Consider the following 20,730-nt stretch of genomic DNA (forward strand, 5'->3'; position numbering starts at 1 on the left):
TTTTCTTTTAAGTCTCAGGATTAAAAATGTACTTTACGTATAGGTTAGCACTTCTATTTTAAAGGACTTTTATAGTTATTGTTCATAATTGAAGCCCAATCTGGGCCCTTTAGACCTAATTTTCAGAATATGCCTCTCTGTTACTCTAGTTATATGCCCTGTACTATATGTAAAAACAACCTTACATACATTTGCGTGTTAAGTATCGTCTTTAATCCCTGAGAGCAATGTACCAATTCACATTAATAAGTCTCAAAAGCTTCCTCCCAAAATATGTATTACCTGAAAAAAATCCACCTGCCCTAAACCATACAACATGACTATGCTTCTGTTAATTTAAAACATTTTATTGGTTTTAACGGAAAGATAGAGCATTTATCAACTGGGTCACGTTGGTGCTGTGCTAAGGAGTGGTGTGCCTGGAATTGTGGGGAGGGATTTACAGAGCTACATCCTTATAAAGACCTTTACAGACACCTTGACTATAAGTGTCTCGTCTTTACAAAACGTTTAATTACAGAAGCATATAAAGTAAAAAGTGATTGACCCCTCTCTACAAATCCCACCTGGGAGAGGTAACCACACTTAACAATCTGATGTTCATCTTCTAGGGCCCCGACCTGCTGCCCCATCCCAGCATAATGCACAGTTTTTTGTTTTGTTTTGTTTTGTTTTAAATAAAGGTGCAATATGCAACATTGCATTTCCTGCTAAATATATATGGACACTGTTGTCAGTAGATAGAGACATACTTCCTTCTTTTTGACAGCTGCAGAATATTCCCTGTAGTATCCCGGGAAATTCTACAACTTATTTAACCATTTCCCACTAAATGAGCTATTACAAACACTGCAAAGAATACACACACACACACACACACACACACACACACACACAAAACCTATCCACATTTGGGTGAGTACTTCTACACAGGAAGTATACTGTGAAATCTACTTCTACACATGAAGTATACACTGTGAAAATTATAAAAGTGGGAAAAATGAAACTGTTGGGTCAAGGGCAGATGCACATTTGAAATGTAAATGGACATTCCCAAATTCTGCTCCGAAGTGGTTGCAGAAATTTACACAGCAATAGTTTCAGAGTGCCTGTTTTTCTATATCTTTTGGCCAAGCTCACAGCTTCCCCTCCATCTCCTCTAAATGTGATTTTTCTCATTACTAATACAGGTGATCATTTATATTGCCGAAATTTTATTGGCAGTTTGTGTTTCTTTTATGAAACTGCCCATTTATATTCTCTGCCTTTAAAGAGTCCTTTGTCTCTTCTTTTTGATGTATAGGGGTTCTTTATATAATAAGGATATTAATCTTTTTATACCTGTTACCTATATGGCAAACATTTTTATGTCATTTGGCTTTACATTTTATAACGGCATTATTACTATAGAAGTTAATCAAATCTGTTAAACTGTAATTCATCTGGTGGGCTGTGTGTGTGTGTGTGTGTGTGTGTGTGTGTGTGTGTATGGTTTGACTTAGTAGATATTGACAAAATGGAAAAAAAAAATTTTGGACTTACCGCTGGTCTTCAAAACTTTATGTGATCGTGAAGGTTCTGAGAGAAAAATAAAGACAGCATCATTTGCACCAAATACAGATTATTTTCATTATAAATGAATTATTAGTTTATAGGCAAATTGAGCTCTAGAAATTTTCTTTCAAAGTCACCTAAATCCCCCTTGCTTAGACATTTAGCAAGACATTCACCTCATCAAAATTGTAAGAGAAATATTAGCTGTTCAATCAGAAGTCACATCACAGAAAACCAACCCTACCATCTAGTAGAGCAATTTTCTTAGCTTTGACTACCACCTAGAAAGTGATAACGGTCAATTTTATATTCTTATGCCAGACCCCTGCCCCAAGCCTCAGACTTCAAATGCCAGCTGCCAATGTGACATTTCCCAACATGCCCACAGACCTAGCAAACCCAACACGTCTCAATCTCAGCTGCCCAGTCTCCCCCGATATCTGCTCCTTCGTCTGTGTCTTATGTTGGTGGCCACTGACACTACCCTCTAAAGTTAGTGACCAGGACATCATTCTAAATTTCTGTTTTCCTCCATCACAGCCTATGGGATCCCAGTAATGCTCCAACCCAGTCACCACTATCTTAATCCAGTCTTTGCAATCCAGGTAAGAGGCTGTCCCTGTCTACTTCATTTTCCACATTGAGCTAGAATTTTCTTTTTAAAAGGCAAATATGTCATTGCTTACAATCTTGCCATAGCTTGCAGGATCAAGTTTAAACCCTCTGCGTGTCCTACTCACCTTCCACGATCAGGCCTCTCTGTATCTCCAGCAGTACCTCTCTCCATTTCCCTTTTCCCACCTCCGCCTGCACCACCAGCCCCCGCTCCACCCCACATCCCAGCCAGGCTGGACAACTGGTAATAGATGCCCTAGGTAAGTAAGAGATGCTGACTCAAGTCTCAGGGCCTCTGCGTGTGCTATTTTTAGGTTGCAGCAAAAATAACAGCAGTTTTTGCAATTCGTTTTAACCTTTTAAACTGCAGTTACTTTTGCACCAACCTAATAATATTTCTGCCCCATCTACCTCTTCAGCCCCCAGATTCCATCTGGGTACTTCTGCTCTGTGAAGCCTCCTCCCTCCTCTGTCTCTCCACGCTTCCTTCCCTTTAACCCCTACCATAGCTCCATTATAAAAACTGATATTTAGTCACCTTTTTGACTCTCCCACCAGAGTGTGAACTTGCAAGTAGGAATCACGTGTGTTATTTATTCTTACATTCTCGGGCATTAGCACTGTTCAGGCGATTAGGTCGGTACTCAATGAATACTGATTCAAATAAAACAAAAATATCTGAGGGCTAAGGGAATACTACCTGGAGTCTGGTTCAGCAAACTATATGTTAAAATTTTAGGTTTGAATAATCTTTTGTATGTGTCATGTATAGGACACAATTTTTCACTAGTTGTAGGAAATAGGGTTTAAGTACCTGTGTGCCAATGGTAAGACGCTATGCAAAGTTACTTGTTGGGTATCTGTTATATTCACTGGAAAATGGAGAGTTAAGTAGAAGAGTTTTTGAACAAATGCTAGAGAGCCCTGTCTTCACACAACCTCTAATGTATTCAAACTGTCCGCAAGCTCAAAACCAGAAAGTAGATGCCTTTTTGTCCGACCAAAAGGCACTTTCACTTCCAGTCTCCCATCCTTAGTAAAGTTTGATTATAGCATCCTATTTACCAGATTTTCTTCTCAGCCGATAAGGAGTGGAACCGTCTTTAGAACCACAATGTGCTTTTGTCTCTCCCTCAGGACTGTAGCAGAAGCCCGGATAATCTGGAAAGAGAACCACACGCATCTATAAGAATGAGGCGTTCCGTGACTTCTAAGAATATGGGTACAACTTGCATTTATTCTCCTTCCACAGACGATAGATATATCCCTCCTTCCATAATTGGTGTTGAATATGTATCGCAGGTCTATGTTTACATTGGGACTTCCAGGAGTGTGTTAGCAAGTTAAGCGCTTTCTCTCTCTCTCTCTCTCTCTCTCTCTCTCTCTCTCTCTCTCACACACACACACACACACACACACACACACTCGATAACTTCCTACTACAGCCCAGAAACATTTGCAATCCTATGGCCCACAGAGGTCAGAAAATGCCATTAAAATAAAACTCCCTGCAGCTGAACTTACTATTACCAAGGCCCCTGATGAGCGGTGGTGACAGGCCACAACAGAGGTCCTGTCAAAATAAAACCATCCGGAGAATTTGGTGAGGCATCTGTGCCCGGCGCTGTGGTAGAGGATGTGGAGCCCTGCCTGTCCCAGTGGAAGAAGCTGTCCTCCAGTGTAGTGACTCTTAGTATTTGTCTAGACATTGCTCCTTTCAACATCTGATAAATGTTTTTGGTCCTCCTATCAGAAAAGGGATTTTCATTTAATTTCATAGTTTATGTTTTTCTACCCCATCTGAGGGGTACATATATTTTTGGATTAAGAAAACCTGGTCTAATCCTAAAGTATTACCACATAATCCATGATCATCTGCACGCTGAAGCCTGAGGGTAACAATTTAGGACTGAGCTATAAACTGGTGTTCTTCGAATTGGGGTTAAGGCTCTGCAAGGGTATCGAGAAAGTTCTCGAAAGTTTGGAGGGTTGTAAAGACCACATACCCTTCTCCAATGTCAGTGGCAAAGTTACATAAATGAGGTCATTTGGTCCAACGGACTGGCCTACTCTGTTCACACTCAGCCAAGCGCAAAGTCAGGGTAGGGCAAAAAAGGTTATTTTTCTAGGCTGGGCCACTCGGGTCTAGTCCTGGTCCTAGAAGACAAGATATGTGGCACCAATTAGTGGCTGAATTATTCTGTGCACCATAAAATCTTAATGGTGTCCAAGAGCTAGCCGAGAGCCTGGAAGTAAATCATTTTATTGAAAGTAGCTTGTCACAATAGGTGACCTCTCCAGATCCCCATTTTCTTTCCTAAGTCTCACATCTCACCCATGACCTTGCCTTCTCTTCAGAGTGCTTTTATTAAAAAACAAAAACAAAAAAACTTAAGAGATTTCCACTGAATAAAATACGGGAATTTAGAGACCAGGGGGCAATGAACCCCAGCCCAGCATTCTGGTGCGGATCACCTTGCGTCACTGGACGTGAAATGGGGACTCTCAGCCACCATCACGGTGATGCTCATTTTTCTACTTCGGAAATGTTTCTTTTTTCTTCTGGAGCGTGAACAACCAACAGGTTGAGGGCAAGTGAATCAGTGTTTGTACTTGGAGAGAGGTTTCTCGAAAATAAGTTATTTAGAAAGTTTTAAGTAAAAGTTTGTCAGACTTGGTTGTCAGTCTTGAATGTCATCGTTTCTCTTTGTTTTTCTCCTTAATCTGGGAGGTAACAAGGATGTGATAAGTGCTGTTGAACATGGTCTTATTTTATGGGAAAGACCTCACTTATATTAATTCTCTGCCTGCTTGTATGAGCCTAGAAATACAACCACACACGTGGGGCAGTTATAATTTTAAAATGTGTGCTGCCTTGGGAAAACCAATAACTATCCATCTAGTTAGTGTGATTCTTGCAGATAATCAACACATAGCTTTTCTGTCTATAAGGTGAAGTGGGAAAGGTACTGTGGGACCTGAATTTTTAATGGTGGTGAAGGTGGGGGTAAGTGTTGACCCTGGAAGCGTATCTTACATGATTAGTTAATACAGAAACCTAAACATGCAACCAGACATGGGGTGACTCACAGATAAACCAGGAGACATCAGTGTAGCAACAGGTCAATGTGGTCGGAAGAGATGATACTGTCTGCTGACTATATGTGAGAACAGTGAATAGCGAGCTGCTACTTTCTTACAATTGACATTTTTATAAATTTTAAGATAGAAAATGTGAAAATTTTATAAATTGTAAGATAGAAAATTTGAAATTGTAGATAACAATTTCAAATTCTGTTAAGAAAACAAAACTTACGCATGGCATCCATCTCAAGTATTGCTTGCTTAGCCTGAAAGAAAAGAAAATGTAGCTATAATTGCAATTACCTTTTTTATTTGTTTGTTTCTGCTTTAAACTACCAATTTTAATATGAGCCTTATACCACCTAAACTAGTGGTTTTTGAAAAACTTAAAAAAAAACCCCTCAATATTTCTTTTCGGCATTAACACATAGTTCAAGGGCTTGTGTGGAGTAGATGCTGCATAATTGATGGACCAGAGCTAAGCTTACAGTCCCCTCCTGGAAAGAAAGGGAGGGAGGAGGAAGGCAAAAAAAGCGACAAAGGGGTGGGGGAAGGGGAGAGAGGGGAGAGAAAGGAAACATTTCACTAAAGGTTCCAAAACCTGGCGGACCATTAGTCTCTGCTGATCGGCTTATTACAAAATGCAGATTTCTGCTACCCAATCCTGGTCTACTGAACCCAAAGCACAAAGGATAAGGCCTAGGAGCTACACGACCAGCCTTCCCCGTATCACTGCAGCCTTATAACTATTTCGAGTTGATTGCAAAAAAGGTTGCTGGAAGTTTCCTCTGTTTTCCTCTTTCCAAATGCTATGAAATTATCATCAGCTCCCTCTCCTGGCTCCCTACAGTACCCCTGCACCTACCATCTTTCTGTGTGTGCCCTAGAATCTCCAAGAGGGAGAGAAAGAGCTGTGGTGTGGGGGAAGGACTCTGAAGGACACGTTTTGCCACCCCAGCTCTGGCACTGAAGTAAGTGGGTGCTCTCACATCTCTGAATATTTCCTCAGCCTTAAGATAATAAGATAGGACCTACCTTCCAGAGTTGCTACTAGGACCAAATGACAATCACTCAACCTGAGTTGGTTACCATCCACCCCCCAAGCGACTGGGCCTGATGACCTTGACTCTTGCTTCTTCTACACATACTTCTCCACACCTCAGCCTTAACCTTCTGAAGTTTAACGCTTTGAGCCTTTTAAAAATTGTTATTGCTGCCATATGTTATGAATGTTTAGGGGGATATAAAAAGGTAAGTTAATTACCCTAACATGAGTCATTTTGCCTGAGGATTCAAAAAAAAAAAATTCGTTTGTGTAGCCTTTCTTGCACCTTTAATATAATTTTCATTTTTCAAGGGTAGTGTAATGGAACCTACAAACATTATGCTAAAAGTAACTTTAAAAATTAATTTAGTTTTATTTTGCCCCATCTGTGATATCACAGTAAAAATATTTAGGCTAAGTGGCAATTATATTTAATTTTAAAAAGGGGGTAAAGAAAAGGCCTTGATGCAATCACCATAATTTTGAGAAAATACATGTTTGGGTTTTTATAACACTGATTTTTTTTTTATCATACATTCAGACTTTGAGACTACTAGTTGAAATTAATTTCACACGGACATTAGATCAATTTCTGTGAAGTGCATTTATAGAACCATATGGATATATAAAATGCCAAAATCTCTATTTTTACCTTTATTCTCAATTAATCTGGATGAGAGTTTATCTACCATGTATATGAATAGGCAATATGGCTATTTCCAAGAAGTTTTCTGGTATTAAGTTTGATTTCAAGAACACTGTTTTTCTCCCCTCTTAACATTTAATTTCAAAAAATACAAGTCCCACATTTTCCACTAGGAGTCAGCCAGGGACCATCACTGAATTAAAGGGCTGGAAGGAGATTGGGGAGGAGCTTATACTAATGAAATTCCAACAGCTGTGTTAACATTATTAAACCAGTGATACATTCTTTGATGTTAAAAAAATTCCCCATTATTCATTTATTTAATAGGAATAAATATATTTTGAAAGCTTTAAGAAAAAAAATTTAAGAAATAATTGAGGAAAGAAGTGAAAAGTTCAACTCAATACTTAAATAGAAAATTATTGTAACATAAATGAATAAAGAATATTAAATAAGTGCATTTTCATTGCCACTGGGAACAATGTGGTTAAGACTTGCTCGTTGGAGCCAGACAGACCTGGGTTTGAACCTTGGCTCAGCCATGTTCTAATCGTATAAATTAGGCAAATTACTTAAAAGTCTCTGAGCCTCTGTTTTTACTTCTCTAGAATGGGGAGAATAAGGCCTTTCTCAGGAGGTGTTTTGCGTAGGGTGAAATAAGAATACGAAGGACTTAGCACAATGTATGTGTGCTCAAGAAGATGTGGATGAAAAATATACTGTTTAGTTTCTATAAGGATCAGGAAGTTAGGTAAAAATTCCATTGTAATGTATTAATCACTTTAACACATAAAGGGAAACCTGCCTGAAATCCACACACCGAGTGCGGGAGAAAGAGGACAGGTTTCTGAGCTATTCTTGTTTGGTAATGGACTATAATTGCCTTTATTAATCCCTTTGGCAGTTTTGGTTTTCCAGTAGACAGGTAAACAATAGGTGGGGCATATCACAGACACTCGGCTATTGCTCAGAGGGGCATTCCAAGGCACAGGGCCAGCATCCAAGTGATTGCTGATGAAGGAAATGCAACCGCCTCTGTGCATAAGCTACCTGACGTCTTGTAACATGCTGACGAAATGAGCCTCCATGCTTTATTCAGTAGAATGTGCACACACCTATGCACATTCATTTCCTGGGTACAAAACCATTGCTGACAGCCTCTGGGAACATGCTGCAAACGCTTTTCAAAATATACAAAGAGCAACCTAGACTCTTTTCTGACAAATCTCAGTTGTCCTTCTTTTCCACCCAGTTCTATTCTCAGGAGCATGATCGCATTTTCTGCCCCACTTCACTCCTCCCCTCTGGCATGGACCATTTCACCCTCCACCTGGATAACCCCTTCTCTACCCTCACCCTAGTTCCTTGTCACGTTATCTCTCGTAACCTTTTCCTCCACTCTAGAACAGCACCACTCAATCATAGCGGCCCCTAGAACTTTATCATCACCCAGACCTGCTCTTCCTCTAAGGCAGGTCTCTAAAGGCCCCTTCCTGAACTACAGATCTGGATATTTCCATCTCCCCACCTTTGACTCCTGCTGAACCAGTTCTCTGACTTTATAAGACCAGTCACCCTTCAACCCATGTCTATGTTCCCTGTTGGTTTCACTCTGCACTCAGCCTCTCAGCCTGGAAATCCTGCTCAGTCACAGCCATGCGTGCTGATGAGCACCTCCCCACTCACCGCTCTGCCTGTCCCCACCCTTGGGGAACCCACGTGCACCATGGTCCCTCCACACTAGCTTCTGAGTTGTCGAGCAGATTTTAAAATGACCTCATCGCCCTGATTCACGGTGGCCAGCTCCAGTTGGGTCTTTGTTGCCGTCTCGTAGTCATCCCACTCTTTAGGAATGTTCTGACCCTTTCCACTTTCCCTCAGGCACCCAACCCCATCTTTGCTTCACTGCCACCCCGGAGATGACATTACCACTGACTTCAGTGAAATCAAACCCTTTATCTTCCCTCAAACCCACCCCCGTTTCTCTGTCCTCTCACCATGCTTCTCTCTCAGCTCAGGGAAGATGTTTCTGACCCATCCCTCTGCTTAAGATGCTTTCCTTCATTTGTCACCATCCCTGTCTCCTCTGGTTTTCTTACACCCATTGCTCCTCTTCCTTTGGTTGTTCTCAAAGAACCCCGCCCCTTTGCAGATCACTTAGATGTTGGGATTCCCAAAGGTTCTTTCCCTTCTACATCTTTATGGGCCCTTCTAGCACGTCTCAGGGCTCCAGTTACTGTCTGGGTGGGGACAGCCTCCAGGGCCTCAGCTTCCAAGACGTGACTTTCCTCCTGCCGCACACCTGCCCTGCACACGTGTCCATGCCCCCTCTCACTCCCATCCAACCGGTTCCTCCCCTTTGCAGCCCGTCTTGGACCTCAGGGCACCATCCTGCTGGCCCAACTCCTGACTCACCCTTGACTTTTATTTCTCTCTCTCCTCATGCACGTAGCGGGCAAGATCCTGTTCCCTCTGCCTCTGTGATGGGTTTTACATCTGCTGCCCGTCGTATGCTGTGGCCCCTGGCTCTGTTCCTCATCTCTTTTCTGGACTACGGTGGTGGCTTGCTAGTTCCTCCCCTGCCTCCAGTGTCACGCCTCCATCCGACACACTGTCCCCAAAGTTACACTCGCAGAACGCGGGGCACACTAGGCCATGCCCTTGCTCCCAAACCGTCAGTAGAGTCCCACCACCCGTACACCACCAGACTCCTCAGTGTGGTCAAGGATAAGAGAACCAGCCGTGATCCTGTTTGAGACACACCGTCCTGGAAGGGGTTCCGCGGCGAGGACCGACTCGGGAGCTGGTCCACGTCGGGAGCAGCATTTATTCACCGAAGCCCTTCCCAGCCCAGCCGACTGCCCTCCGCGTCTCCAGCCGCAGGTCCTCCTCCGTGTCCCGAGGCCTCGAGCCTTCCATCTGGGCATCTCCTGGTTCTGTCTGCTGTTCTCTCTGCGCGGCTCGTCTTTTCTGCTTCCCCCACGTAATCAAAACACTCCTCGTCCCACAAGACTGAGGTAAAAGGCGTTTCCTTCCTCTCCCCACGCCACTGCAACTGAATGCTTTATCCTTCCACGACACGTGGCTTTGCCACTATACCTTTATTACCACTACACCTTTATTACCACTACACCTTTATTACCACTACACCTTTATTACCACTACACCTTTATTACCACTACACCTTTAACACTACACCTTTATTACCACTACACCTTTAACACTACACCTTTATTACCACTACACCTTTAACACTACACCTTTATTACCACTACACCTTTATTACCACTACACCTTTAACACTACACCTTTATTACCACTACACCTTTAACACTACACCTTTATTACCACTACACCTTTATTACCACTACACCTTTATTACCACTACACCTTTATTACCACTACACCTTCATTACCACTACACCTTCATTACCACTACACCTTCATTACCACTACACCTTCATTACCACTACACCTTCATTACCACTACACCTTCATTACCACTATACCTTTATTAATCCATCGTGTTTGGCAAACGGTTGATGATCATGGGGCTGGCCAATCCCTCCAAGTCCCTGCATGGCTGAGCCTGGGTCCTGTTTTCCTAGCACGGCCACAGAACTTCAGCCAGCTGTACTCAGCGTAGGTACTTAGTACGCCTTTGAATAATTCTCATAACACTAGTTTCTACTAGTTCTCTAGACATTTCTGTACAGCTTTTTCCTTATTGTTTTCTGTTTTCAAGCCTCCAAAACGATTAAAAAAAAAGAAAAAAAAACCCCAAACTCTCTACAGACTCTCCCTACGTGTGAATTTTTTTAGTATACATGACTGGTTCAGTTGATCTCTTATGGCCTATATCTCAATTTCCTGTACGTTGAAGTTCAATGTTTATTCCTGTCAGACTGCCTTCCTGGGACCTGAATTCCTTCACATTTTACTGTTTGTTGACCTCGTTTCTCACCTTGGCTGGAATCTTGGCCGCGTGATTCTCCAGGATCAGTCTCTTCAGGTGCAGAACCCACAGGCGTTTGTCTTGCTGTGATTTCGCCTACCGGAAAGAGACTGGGACAGTCAGACAACTCCGCCTCCACCACTCATGGGACGCAGATGCTCCTACAACCCTCTGACAGATGGGAAACGCACCGCGTGGCCACCAAGCGCTGGAAAGGCTGCCTGACACACGGTGCTTACCATCCGCGAGAGAGCCTTGTAGGGGGGTGAGGTCACTGCGTAGGGAGGCAGGGGCACTGTGTGAGGGGGCACTGCATAAGGGGGCGGGGCACTGCGGCGGGGAGCGGGGACACTGTGTGGGGGGCACTGGGGGGGCAGGGGCACTGGGTGGGGGATGGGACACTGCGTAGGGGGTTGGGGGTTCTGCGTGGGAGGTGGGACACTGCGTAGGGGGCGGGGGCACTGCGGCGGGGAGCGGGGACACTGTGTGGGGGGCACTCTAAGGGGGGCAGGGGCACTGGGTGGGGGCTGGGACACTGCGTAGGGGGCGGGGTCACTGCGGCGGGGAGCGGGGACACTGTGGGGGGCACTCTAAGGGGGGCAGGGGCACTGGGTGGGGGCTGGGACACTGCGTAGGGGGCGGGGTCACTGCGGCGGGGAGCGGGGACACTGTGTGGGGGGCACTCGGGGGGGCAGGGGCACTGGGTGGGGGCTGGGACACTGCGTAGGGGGCGGGGTCACTGCGTAGGGGGTTGGGGCTCTGCGTGGGAGGTGGGACACTGCGTAGGGGGCGGGGTCGCTGCGTAGGGTGCAGGGTCACTGCGTAGGGGGTTGGGGGCTCTGCGTGGGAGGTGGGACACTGCGTAGGGGGCGGGGTCGCTGCGTAGGGTGCAGGGTCGCTGCGTAGGGGGTTGGGGGCTCTGCATGGGAGGTGGGACACTGCGTAGGGTGCGGGGGCACTGCGTAGGGGGCGGGGTCACTGCGTAGGGGGTTGGGGACTCTGCGTGGGAGGTGGGACACTGCGTAGGGGGCGGGGTCGCTGCGTAGGGTGCAGGGTCACTGCGTAGGGGGTTGGGGGCTCTGCGTGGGAGGTGGGACACTGCGTAGGGGACGGGGGCACTGCGTAGGGGGGCGCGGGCACTGTAGGGTGCAGGGTCACTGCATAGGGGGTTGGGGGCTCTGTGTAGGGAGGTGGGGGCACTGCGTAGGGGGCGGGGTCACTGCATAGGGGGCCGGGGCACTGCGTGGGAGGAGGGACACTGCGTAGGGGAGCAGGGACACTGGGGGGGCGCTGTCTGGGGGGACAGGGGCACTGGGTGGGGGATGGGGCACTGCGAAGGGAGGTGGGAACTGCGTGGGAGGGGACACTGCGTAGACGGTTGGGGGCACTGTGTGGGAGGTGGGACACTGCGTAGGGGGCGGAGTCACTGTAGGGGCGGGGTCACTGCGGCGGGCAGGGGCAGGCGTGCGGGCACTGCGTCAGGGGACGGGGGTATTGCGTAGGGGCGGGGACACTGCGTCGGATGGGGGAGGGGTGCGGGCACTGCGTCAGGGGACGGGGGCATTGCGTAGGGGGCGGGAACACTGCGTCGGATGGGGGAGGGGTGGATGGGGGAGGGGGTGCGGGCACTGCGTCAGGGGACGGGGGTATTGCGTAGGGGCGGGGACACTGCGTCGGATGGGGGAGGGGTGGATGGGGGAGGGGGTGCGGGCACTGCGTCAGGGGACGGGGGTATTGCGTAGGGGTGGGAACACTGCGTCGGATGGGGGAGGGGGTGGATGGGGGAGGGGGTGCGGGCACTGCGTCAGGGGACGGGGGTATTGCGTAGGGGCGGGGACACTGCGTTGGATGGGGGAGGGGTGCGGGCACTGCGTCAGGGGACGGGGGCATTGCGTAGGGGGCAGGGACACTGCGTCGGGCGAGGGCAGGGTGCGGGCACTGCGTCAGGGGATGGGGGCATTGCATAGGGGTGGGGGCACTGCGTAGGGAGGCGGGCACGGCATAGGGAGCGGGACGCTGCGTAGGGGGCGGGGGTACTGCTGTTACCTGAACCGTGTGCTGCAGCTTGGGATTCTTGTAATGGAAGACGCTGAAGCTGAGCGGCTCCTTGGGGATCACTTCCACGAGCATGAGGTTGCCACACTGAGAGGGAGAGCGGAGAGAGGGTGAGGCACACTTGGAAGGGAATGGCACAAGTGACTGAAGTCCTTGCCCGTGACCAATATGCAGACGTACCAGGATGTGAGCTTTGTATGTAAACGTGTCGTCTCTTTTCTTTGTAATGAGAAGCAGCTTGTCAAAGAGGAAGAGGGTCCGCTCGTTCTTGGCCCGCTGGATGCGGAAGGTTCCTTCCAGTACCAGTTCCCCGTAGCTGGTCAGGTCTGGCCCCTTCCAGTTAGTGAGCAAACTCTGTATCTCCTGAAACAGGGAATGGCCCATGTGATTAAACAGGAGGTGGGAAGGCAAAGGTCAAGGTGGCCCATTTGTTGAGCCTCGAGAATGGTGTCTAAATATCTTCGACAGGGTCTAATGGAGCTCCATGGTGTCTAATGATCCATGACATTAACATACCTTTATGGGTGGTGTTACTTAAGAGTTAACAAATGAATCAAGTTATTAGTCGATGAGTCGCCAATTACGTATTTCCATTCCTTAATCATCTCTCTCCTAATGTCTTTCAAAACTTAGGTAAAGGGGCTGCTGATATGACCATCTCAGATAGGCATGTGTCCCCTGACTTTCTCAGCCCCTGTTCTCCAGACAAAAACCTTCAGTTATTGACTTGGAAACCTTCTGGTAACTGAACTCTACCCCACATATAAGCAACTCAAAACTAAAGCCTGTGAAAAATCATACAAGACAGATCTCAGTAATTTCCTGATAGTCATCCCATTTATGTGGGGGGAGGAAATGAACATTTCTTCACCCCTATGTTTTGAATGGAACTTGATAGATATAAATGGATAACATGACTTTGAAGTTTCTTTGGTATTTACTGGACAGCCATACCGATGGTTTTTAAGGAAGCTGATTTTATTACTTTGGAAAATGAAAATGTTCACAAACCGCATTTAATTAAGCAGCCCACAAGACAACCCAAAACTTCTTTGGTAGAAATGGATAGAAATGGAGATAAATCTAAGCCTGAGCCTGACTTAGCAGTGTCTTCAGAATGCCAAACAAATTCATTAAGGCATGAAAAACCAGTCATTTAGCCACTTCTGAAAATACAGTAGATATTATGGTTGACATTATGTCCACAAAACATTTGAATGATGAAGCACTAAACTTTTTCTTACTGCTACAAAAAACAAGCATGGCCTGGAAGATGAGAAGGTTGCCTTCCTTTGATTTCTGATAGTCAATTGCATCCACCATACCTGGCTGCCTATCGATGAAACCAAGAGTTTTGTTTGGATTTATGGGCCAAATAATGTTCTTTTTTCCTGAATTGGGTATAGGCACTCTGCATAACATGAAATCACTCTAGGCTTTTATGACTCACTCCATGGACACCCCGGAGCCTGGGACTTCCCTCTAGGCAAACACGATCTTTTGTTTTTAAATGGTGTATCTTTTGAGGTGCCCATGACGTGACCATCGGCTTAGCATCTAGCGAAAGTTTTCAGGGATGTAGGGCTCAAAATAGTGGTGCTGGAAGGGACCGTAGCAAAACCCTTGTCTGTCATATTTTAAAAATGAGAAATCTAAAAGGTAGTGGTGAGGTCTTGTCCCATGTGTAGCTGCGAAGGGCCTGGTTCCAGACTTAGCTCTCCTTTCTCTGTATCCCCTGCCCCACTAGCACACATCCACCACTTCATGAACTAGTGAGAGACGAATAGAAGTTAAAGACCCTTTAAACAACTTAGGGAAAGTTGCTTTCAACAAGAATTACTTATTCTAATTAACATAAGAGAAGGCCACAGGAGGCTCCAATTTTTAACTTGGGTCATTGAAGAGGCTATGAGCAAACTATTAGCTAAAAAGGTACCATGTAACTTTCTCTTAAATACCACGTTAAACAGCGATCAGTATGATCGGTGTTCTGAGCTTTCTTCAGGGAGGACAATGACGAAGACAATAAATGAAGTGCAGTACTTGAGCAGCCTTAATACTTGACTTAGAAAATGATAAGTCTCTGCCCCTGCGGCACCACCAGGCACCACCATCTCGAGGGCTCACCTGTAACCGGACTGCGTGTTCATGTTTCCGCTTCATGTCATTGATGTGCCAGGCTACCCGCTGCATGGTGTCTATAGCATCCTGCACCACATCATAGCCTTCTGTGTCCTTGTCAAGGTGAGTTTCTATTTCCTTAAAAAAACACACCAAAACAACAAAAAACTAGTTATTTTCATTTTTCCCCCTCATATAATCATTGAAACAAATGACACGTCTATGATTAGTTCCTCATTCTATTTTTCCTTAATTATTTATACATTATTCCTTAAGGTTTTGAGATAACTCACCAGGAATATCTGTTACAAAATGGTGAGATAGGAGTAAAAAACGGAGCTAGGAAAAATAGAAGTAGATTGGAATTTCATGACAGGGAGGACAAAAACAAAACATGTACACAGGCCATTAAGTCTCACAGAGATATGATAGGATTGTAAGAGATATGACAGTTGATATTAGAGTTGAAGAGTTCTGAGCTGCCTGACGGCCTTGTAATAAAATTCCCACTCTTACAATATAGAAAACAACTATTTTTTTCTCCCAGAGGAAGTAAAATGTCTCTCACAAGACTTAATACACAACAGACTAAAAATATAGTGGACATTATCCTTAAAAAAATACTTCTATAGCAAGTGCATTTCCATATAGTCAAGGCTTTAAAGCCCAAATCAAGTTTTCTAAAGAGCATCCTTCCGAGGCTTGAGGAAGCTGTCCCGGTTCTACTCCTCATTCTCTGATGGTCAGCAGACACTTAGCCTAGCACTGGGGAGACAAGAAGGGGACACGATCTCTGTTCTAATTCTTTCCAGCACATAACAAACATGTCCCTAGAATCTTTAAGAATGTAAGGAGAGGGATTATTGCATAGTTCCTTTAGACCTTTATTTTCTTACAGGTGCTTACCAGAGAGCCGGGTGGTCAATTAATGCTTATTAAATTGAAGCTGTATCTTCTTAAAACCAAAACAACAGTAACCCTTTATAAATGTGTAAAACAGTAAGAAGATAGTGTAGTCAATTAGATCATTTCCACAACATTTATCATGCATGTTCATTAAGTTAAAGGATGGAGATTGAATCTTACGGTATAACTTATGCAGATCAGCTCCATTCTTTTATAGCCGTACTTTATAAATCTTTTACTGAGTACTAAAGTTTTCCAACTATCTAGAAACTGGAAAAGAATTGACGTTTTCATTTCATGCTCAGACTCAGCTGTTAGAAAGACCTTACAAAACTGCACCACCAAACTAACAACTGCCAGGTAAGGACAGATCAACAGCCAGATTAAAGAAAATTTTTTCTTTCTTCTTTGAGTCTGAGAGGCCATCCTGTTCATCAACAATCAGACTCAGAAGGACAGAGTGTATTCTTGTGGGGATCTTCATGGATGGCTACACCACTTTGAAGTGACGTGAATGACACAGAAGGAATACTCTAAACTATAAAAGCAAAAATACTTCAAAGGCAACCAGAAGTTCGTTTTTGATTAACCACTGTTCTTCTCCTTTTCCTTTACTACCAGCTGTTATAGACTGAATGTTTGTGTCTCACCCAAAATTCATATGTTGAAATCCTAACCCGTATGATGCTGGTCTTTGGGGGTGATTAGGTCATGAGGGTGGAGCCCATATGGGGTGAGTGCCCTTATAAAAGAGACCCCAGAGAGCTCCCTGGCTTCTCTACAGCATGTGAGGAAACAAGGAGAAGTCAGTCTCTGCAACTCAGAAGACTCTCAACGGAACTCAGCCATGCTGACACCCTGATTTTGGGCTTCCAGAAACTGAGAAATCCATTTTTTTGCTTAAGCCATGAAGTCTGTGGTACTGCGTTACAAAGCCAGCACTGACTAAGACACTCTTAATTTTGAGAGTGAGCGCTGATTTTCCAATCAATTAATTTTTTGTAAGCTCTTCACTTGCATCTGACACGCTTATTGCTGAGATCTTAGACTTTTCTTTGGATTGATGACCACCTTACTATCTTAGAAATTATTGGGACACACTGGTCTTAGATGCCATATTTGCAGAATTCCAGCAGAGATCTACCCGGAGACAAGTATTATTTACTTAAGAGTTATTTGGACACTGATTTAGCAAATTAATCCCACTAATCTAAGAGGTCATTAATATCAATTGAACAAAGAAACATCTCTGATATGGCTTCATAGGACACAAGATTCTCCAAAGATGAGCCACCCAGGCAAAAAGACAAAGCTGAGAAATTTCTGGTAAAGTTGGACCATAAGAGTTCTTAAAATTTTAAATGTGTGTGAACTGAGCAATCCTGGAATGATTATCCAAGTTAGAAATCTGGAGTCATTTAAAAAGAGATACATATAAACTGTAGGCATGCTGATATGGAAAGGAGCTCTGGATTAAAATCTCTTTAAGAAAAGATTTTAAAGTAGGATAATAAAGTAAAAATAATAGCTTAATTTTATTGACTGCCTGTGAGCCACAGTGAACATGGGCCATTTATAGGATTTGAACCCAGGCAGTCGTGCTCCAGAGCCCAGCTCCTAACCACTGTCTTTCTCATGCAGCATGGGCAATCCAATCCTACCTACAGAATGAAAATAACTTCCAACAAAACTTTTTCCCATTTTTATCATCTCCCTTAGACGATAAAAAATGAGAATGTGAGTGCTACATTTACCTTTGTTTCTAAAGCCTATTTGAATTTTGTCCAAATAACAGGACATAATATAAAGAAAAGATATCCTGAAGTGATGCTAAGCCCAGCTCCGAGATCACTCATCACGTTGCTCACCTGTCTTCTCCCCTTTCAGCCCCTTCTCTTTGCTCAGACGAAAGCCGATCTATGACAAATCGCTCTCCCTCCCAACTGCCTACTGAATCTGGGCCCATGGAAATAAAATAAAACATTAAAAAAACCTGTTTTTCATTAACATGATATCTCCCTGCCTGAAACAGTCACTGCCCAGAGCGAGGTACTCCTGAGCACTGTCAGAGTCAGAGCTAAAATGAATCTTTTTACTTGGCTGCTGTCAATGGGGCTGCAGGCCTAGAATATAAATATCTCTAATTCCTCAAAGCAGATTAGTCAGTTGTAAAGTACGAGTATGGAAAACGTTTCCATATGTCTCCAGCCTTTTCAGCTCTTTTTTCCCCCTTAATATATACACACAAAATCCCCGTTCCCTGGAAAGAACTCAAGCACAGGCAGAAACTTACATGCAAAAGGAGGTGATACTTGAGAATCCGCTGAACTGGTTTCAAGAGATAGGACCCCAGGGGCAGTGAGTGCTTCAAAGTTTCCTGACGCTCCCTGAAGAATTTGGCCAGCGTCTTGTTCCTCATGCACTCTGTTAGCACAGCCACTGATCTGCAAGAAGAATAAATATTTTTAATCTCAATAGTAATGCTGAACATGGGTACTCAAGTTTTAAATGCCAACATTCATGCAATGCCCTAAAACAGGTAAGGAAGCAACAGAGCTATAGCCAAACTAGAAGGCCGCTGGGCAAGGCAGAGACAGTGTGTGTGTCTCTGGTGGGTGAATTAGAAAAAGACACTCTGACAGTGATGGCGACACATGGCTTGGCAAAGGGGATTTCTGTTGGCTGTTATCCCCCCATTGCGCCCTGTCTGGGTGTCTTTGTGCAGTGTTCAAACTACACATCTGTATTCAGTTTCCACAGGTTAGACTGCAAGGAGGAGGCATCTTTGTAATAAGAAAAAGGAGCTCTTTCTTCCCAGTAGATCTCGCCCCGTGCTGGGCATTGTCACCTCTTCTGCCGGTCGTCTTTGTACAATGCACAAACTGCAGGACAGTACGTGCAGGTTTTTGGAGACCTTGTCCCACAGGTCAACTTCTCTTTCAGCATCTTTGAACAGATTCCTCTTTCCTCTGCCAAGTGGCTCTGCTCATTCGAAAGACAGCTCCTGACACAGATAACCCTGCTCCTCAAGGCACATGTCTCCCTGAGTGTATTAGAAAAGCAGGCCAGAATCCCTTCTCCATCCCAGCCTCCCCAAAGGTAACAGTACGGCCCCCAAGCATCCGAGGGGAATGGTTGAAATAATGCTCATAGCTTATCCATAAAGCAAGCTAGTGGGCTTGTGTAGTCACACACACATAAATTAAAATCTTATGGTCTCATAACTTAGAAGGAAGCAGGTGGAAGTAATTTCTCCCCAAGTGAGTAATATGTTTTCAGGATTAATTTAGAAAATCAGAGCCAAATAACACAATAAAACTCCTTGAAAGGAAGTTTCAATAGCTTCTAATTAAGCTATTAGAAACCCCTTTGAGCCCATCTGCTTTGAGGATGATCTATTCAAACAGGTTTATTTCCCCCCTAAATTGAGATTTCAAAACTTTCTTCCATCATGTAACCAAAGACCTTGTGAAGGTTTTAGAGTCGTACCAGTTGCTCAGTAGCTTTTGGCGACATGGAGGCTGGACCTCTTGTCCAAGAACCAGAACCTGCCACAATCCTGAGCACACTGAACTCCAAGTTCAGCGCACAGGGTGACATCCGAGGACAATGACCTGACTGGGTCTGGACCCCTCCCTGAGGGACAGATGTGGGCCTTGTGTCTCTTCACAGTGAAATCACTGGGGCGGGCCTGGTGTGAAGACGGGGGACATCTGTCAAGATGTGCCGGTGACATTTACTACCACCAGCCTGGAACCAAAGGGGGAGAAACATTGTCAGATGGGCTGAAACACCTGGCATCCTTGGCTTGTTAGGACCGGGGAGAGGAACCCTCAGGCCTTCGACAGCAAACTGATTGGAGACAAGGGCATAAGATGAAAAAACTTCCTATGAATATGAAAACCGCACAGCTGGGCGAGAACTTGATGTGCCTGCTTCCCTGAGAATGCGTTCTGAGCGTCTCTCTGCTAACACATTTCTTTCCTTCTTCAAGTCAGACTTAAAATAAAAACAAAACAAAACACTTCCTCCAGGAAGATCTCCTTAACTCCCTTCGCTGGGACTTAACTACTCCTTTATCTCACAATGTATCTTTTGCTTCTATGACATATTACTGAGCTCATACTACATTAATTTGTATTTATTGATTTGCTAGCCCACTACTGCATTCAGTAGGGTTTTGACCCTCAAAAGAATATAAACCGCTAGAAGGCAAAGGATATGATTCCTAATGAGGTAGTTCTATTTCCTACCAACCTACACCAAGCTTCGAACCGTGCTCTATGAACAACAGGCTTGTGCGAATGACTCTGCCTTTCCCCTGACCCTGAAGAAAGAAGCTTAGTGCTGAGGGTGCCAAAAATACGTATCCAAGTGGACACTGGTCAGCGGTGCTCAAGCAGTAGTTCGCCATAATCAGAAGTGTCTGGACACTGATGGTGACCACTTTGAACACCTCTTGCAATTGCAGAAGTCAAACGTGACTTGTATTCATCTTTTGTTATCGGTGTATATTGAGTATTACAATTTTAATAGTTTTTTCCTTTCTTAAAAAGTGTACACATTATTTTTACACCCTCTGTATATAAAAAGCTGTCTTTATTTTATACTCTTCTTTCTTATGACTAAGTCAGAAAAATCTTAATATAAACTTCCTAAATTGCAAATTCAGAAGTTCTTTCTTCAAATGATGTGTTTGTAATGAAATTTATACAGATATAATCTCCCAAGAAGACCGTTAGTGCCTCG

General features: G+C 44.6%; 1 protein-coding gene across 2 annotated transcripts in view; it reads right to left on the reverse strand.

Annotated features, from left to right (window-relative positions):
- Nucleotides 1-20,730, reverse strand: part of PLEKHG1 (pleckstrin homology and RhoGEF domain containing G1) — a 214,113-nt gene that overhangs the window by 14,534 nt on the left and 178,849 nt on the right. For both annotated transcript variants that reach the window (XM_081044592.1, XM_081044591.1), the window contains 8 exons: nucleotides 18,275-18,425; nucleotides 15,082-15,213; nucleotides 13,135-13,317; nucleotides 12,946-13,041; nucleotides 10,909-10,995; nucleotides 5,486-5,519; nucleotides 3,235-3,330; nucleotides 1,543-1,578 (listed from right to left, as the gene is read on the reverse strand). In XM_081044592.1, the coding sequence (XP_080900718.1) occupies nucleotides 1,543-1,578; nucleotides 3,235-3,330; nucleotides 5,486-5,519; nucleotides 10,909-10,995; nucleotides 12,946-13,041; nucleotides 13,135-13,317; nucleotides 15,082-15,213; nucleotides 18,275-18,425 (815 nt within the window). The remainder of the gene's footprint in view (nucleotides 1-1,542; nucleotides 1,579-3,234; nucleotides 3,331-5,485; nucleotides 5,520-10,908; nucleotides 10,996-12,945; nucleotides 13,042-13,134; nucleotides 13,318-15,081; nucleotides 15,214-18,274; nucleotides 18,426-20,730) is intronic.

Source organism: Rhinolophus hipposideros, assembly GCF_964194185.1.
Source record: "Rhinolophus hipposideros genome assembly, chromosome: 3".
In the NCBI taxonomy this organism is placed as follows: domain Eukaryota; kingdom Metazoa; phylum Chordata; class Mammalia; order Chiroptera; family Rhinolophidae; genus Rhinolophus; species Rhinolophus hipposideros.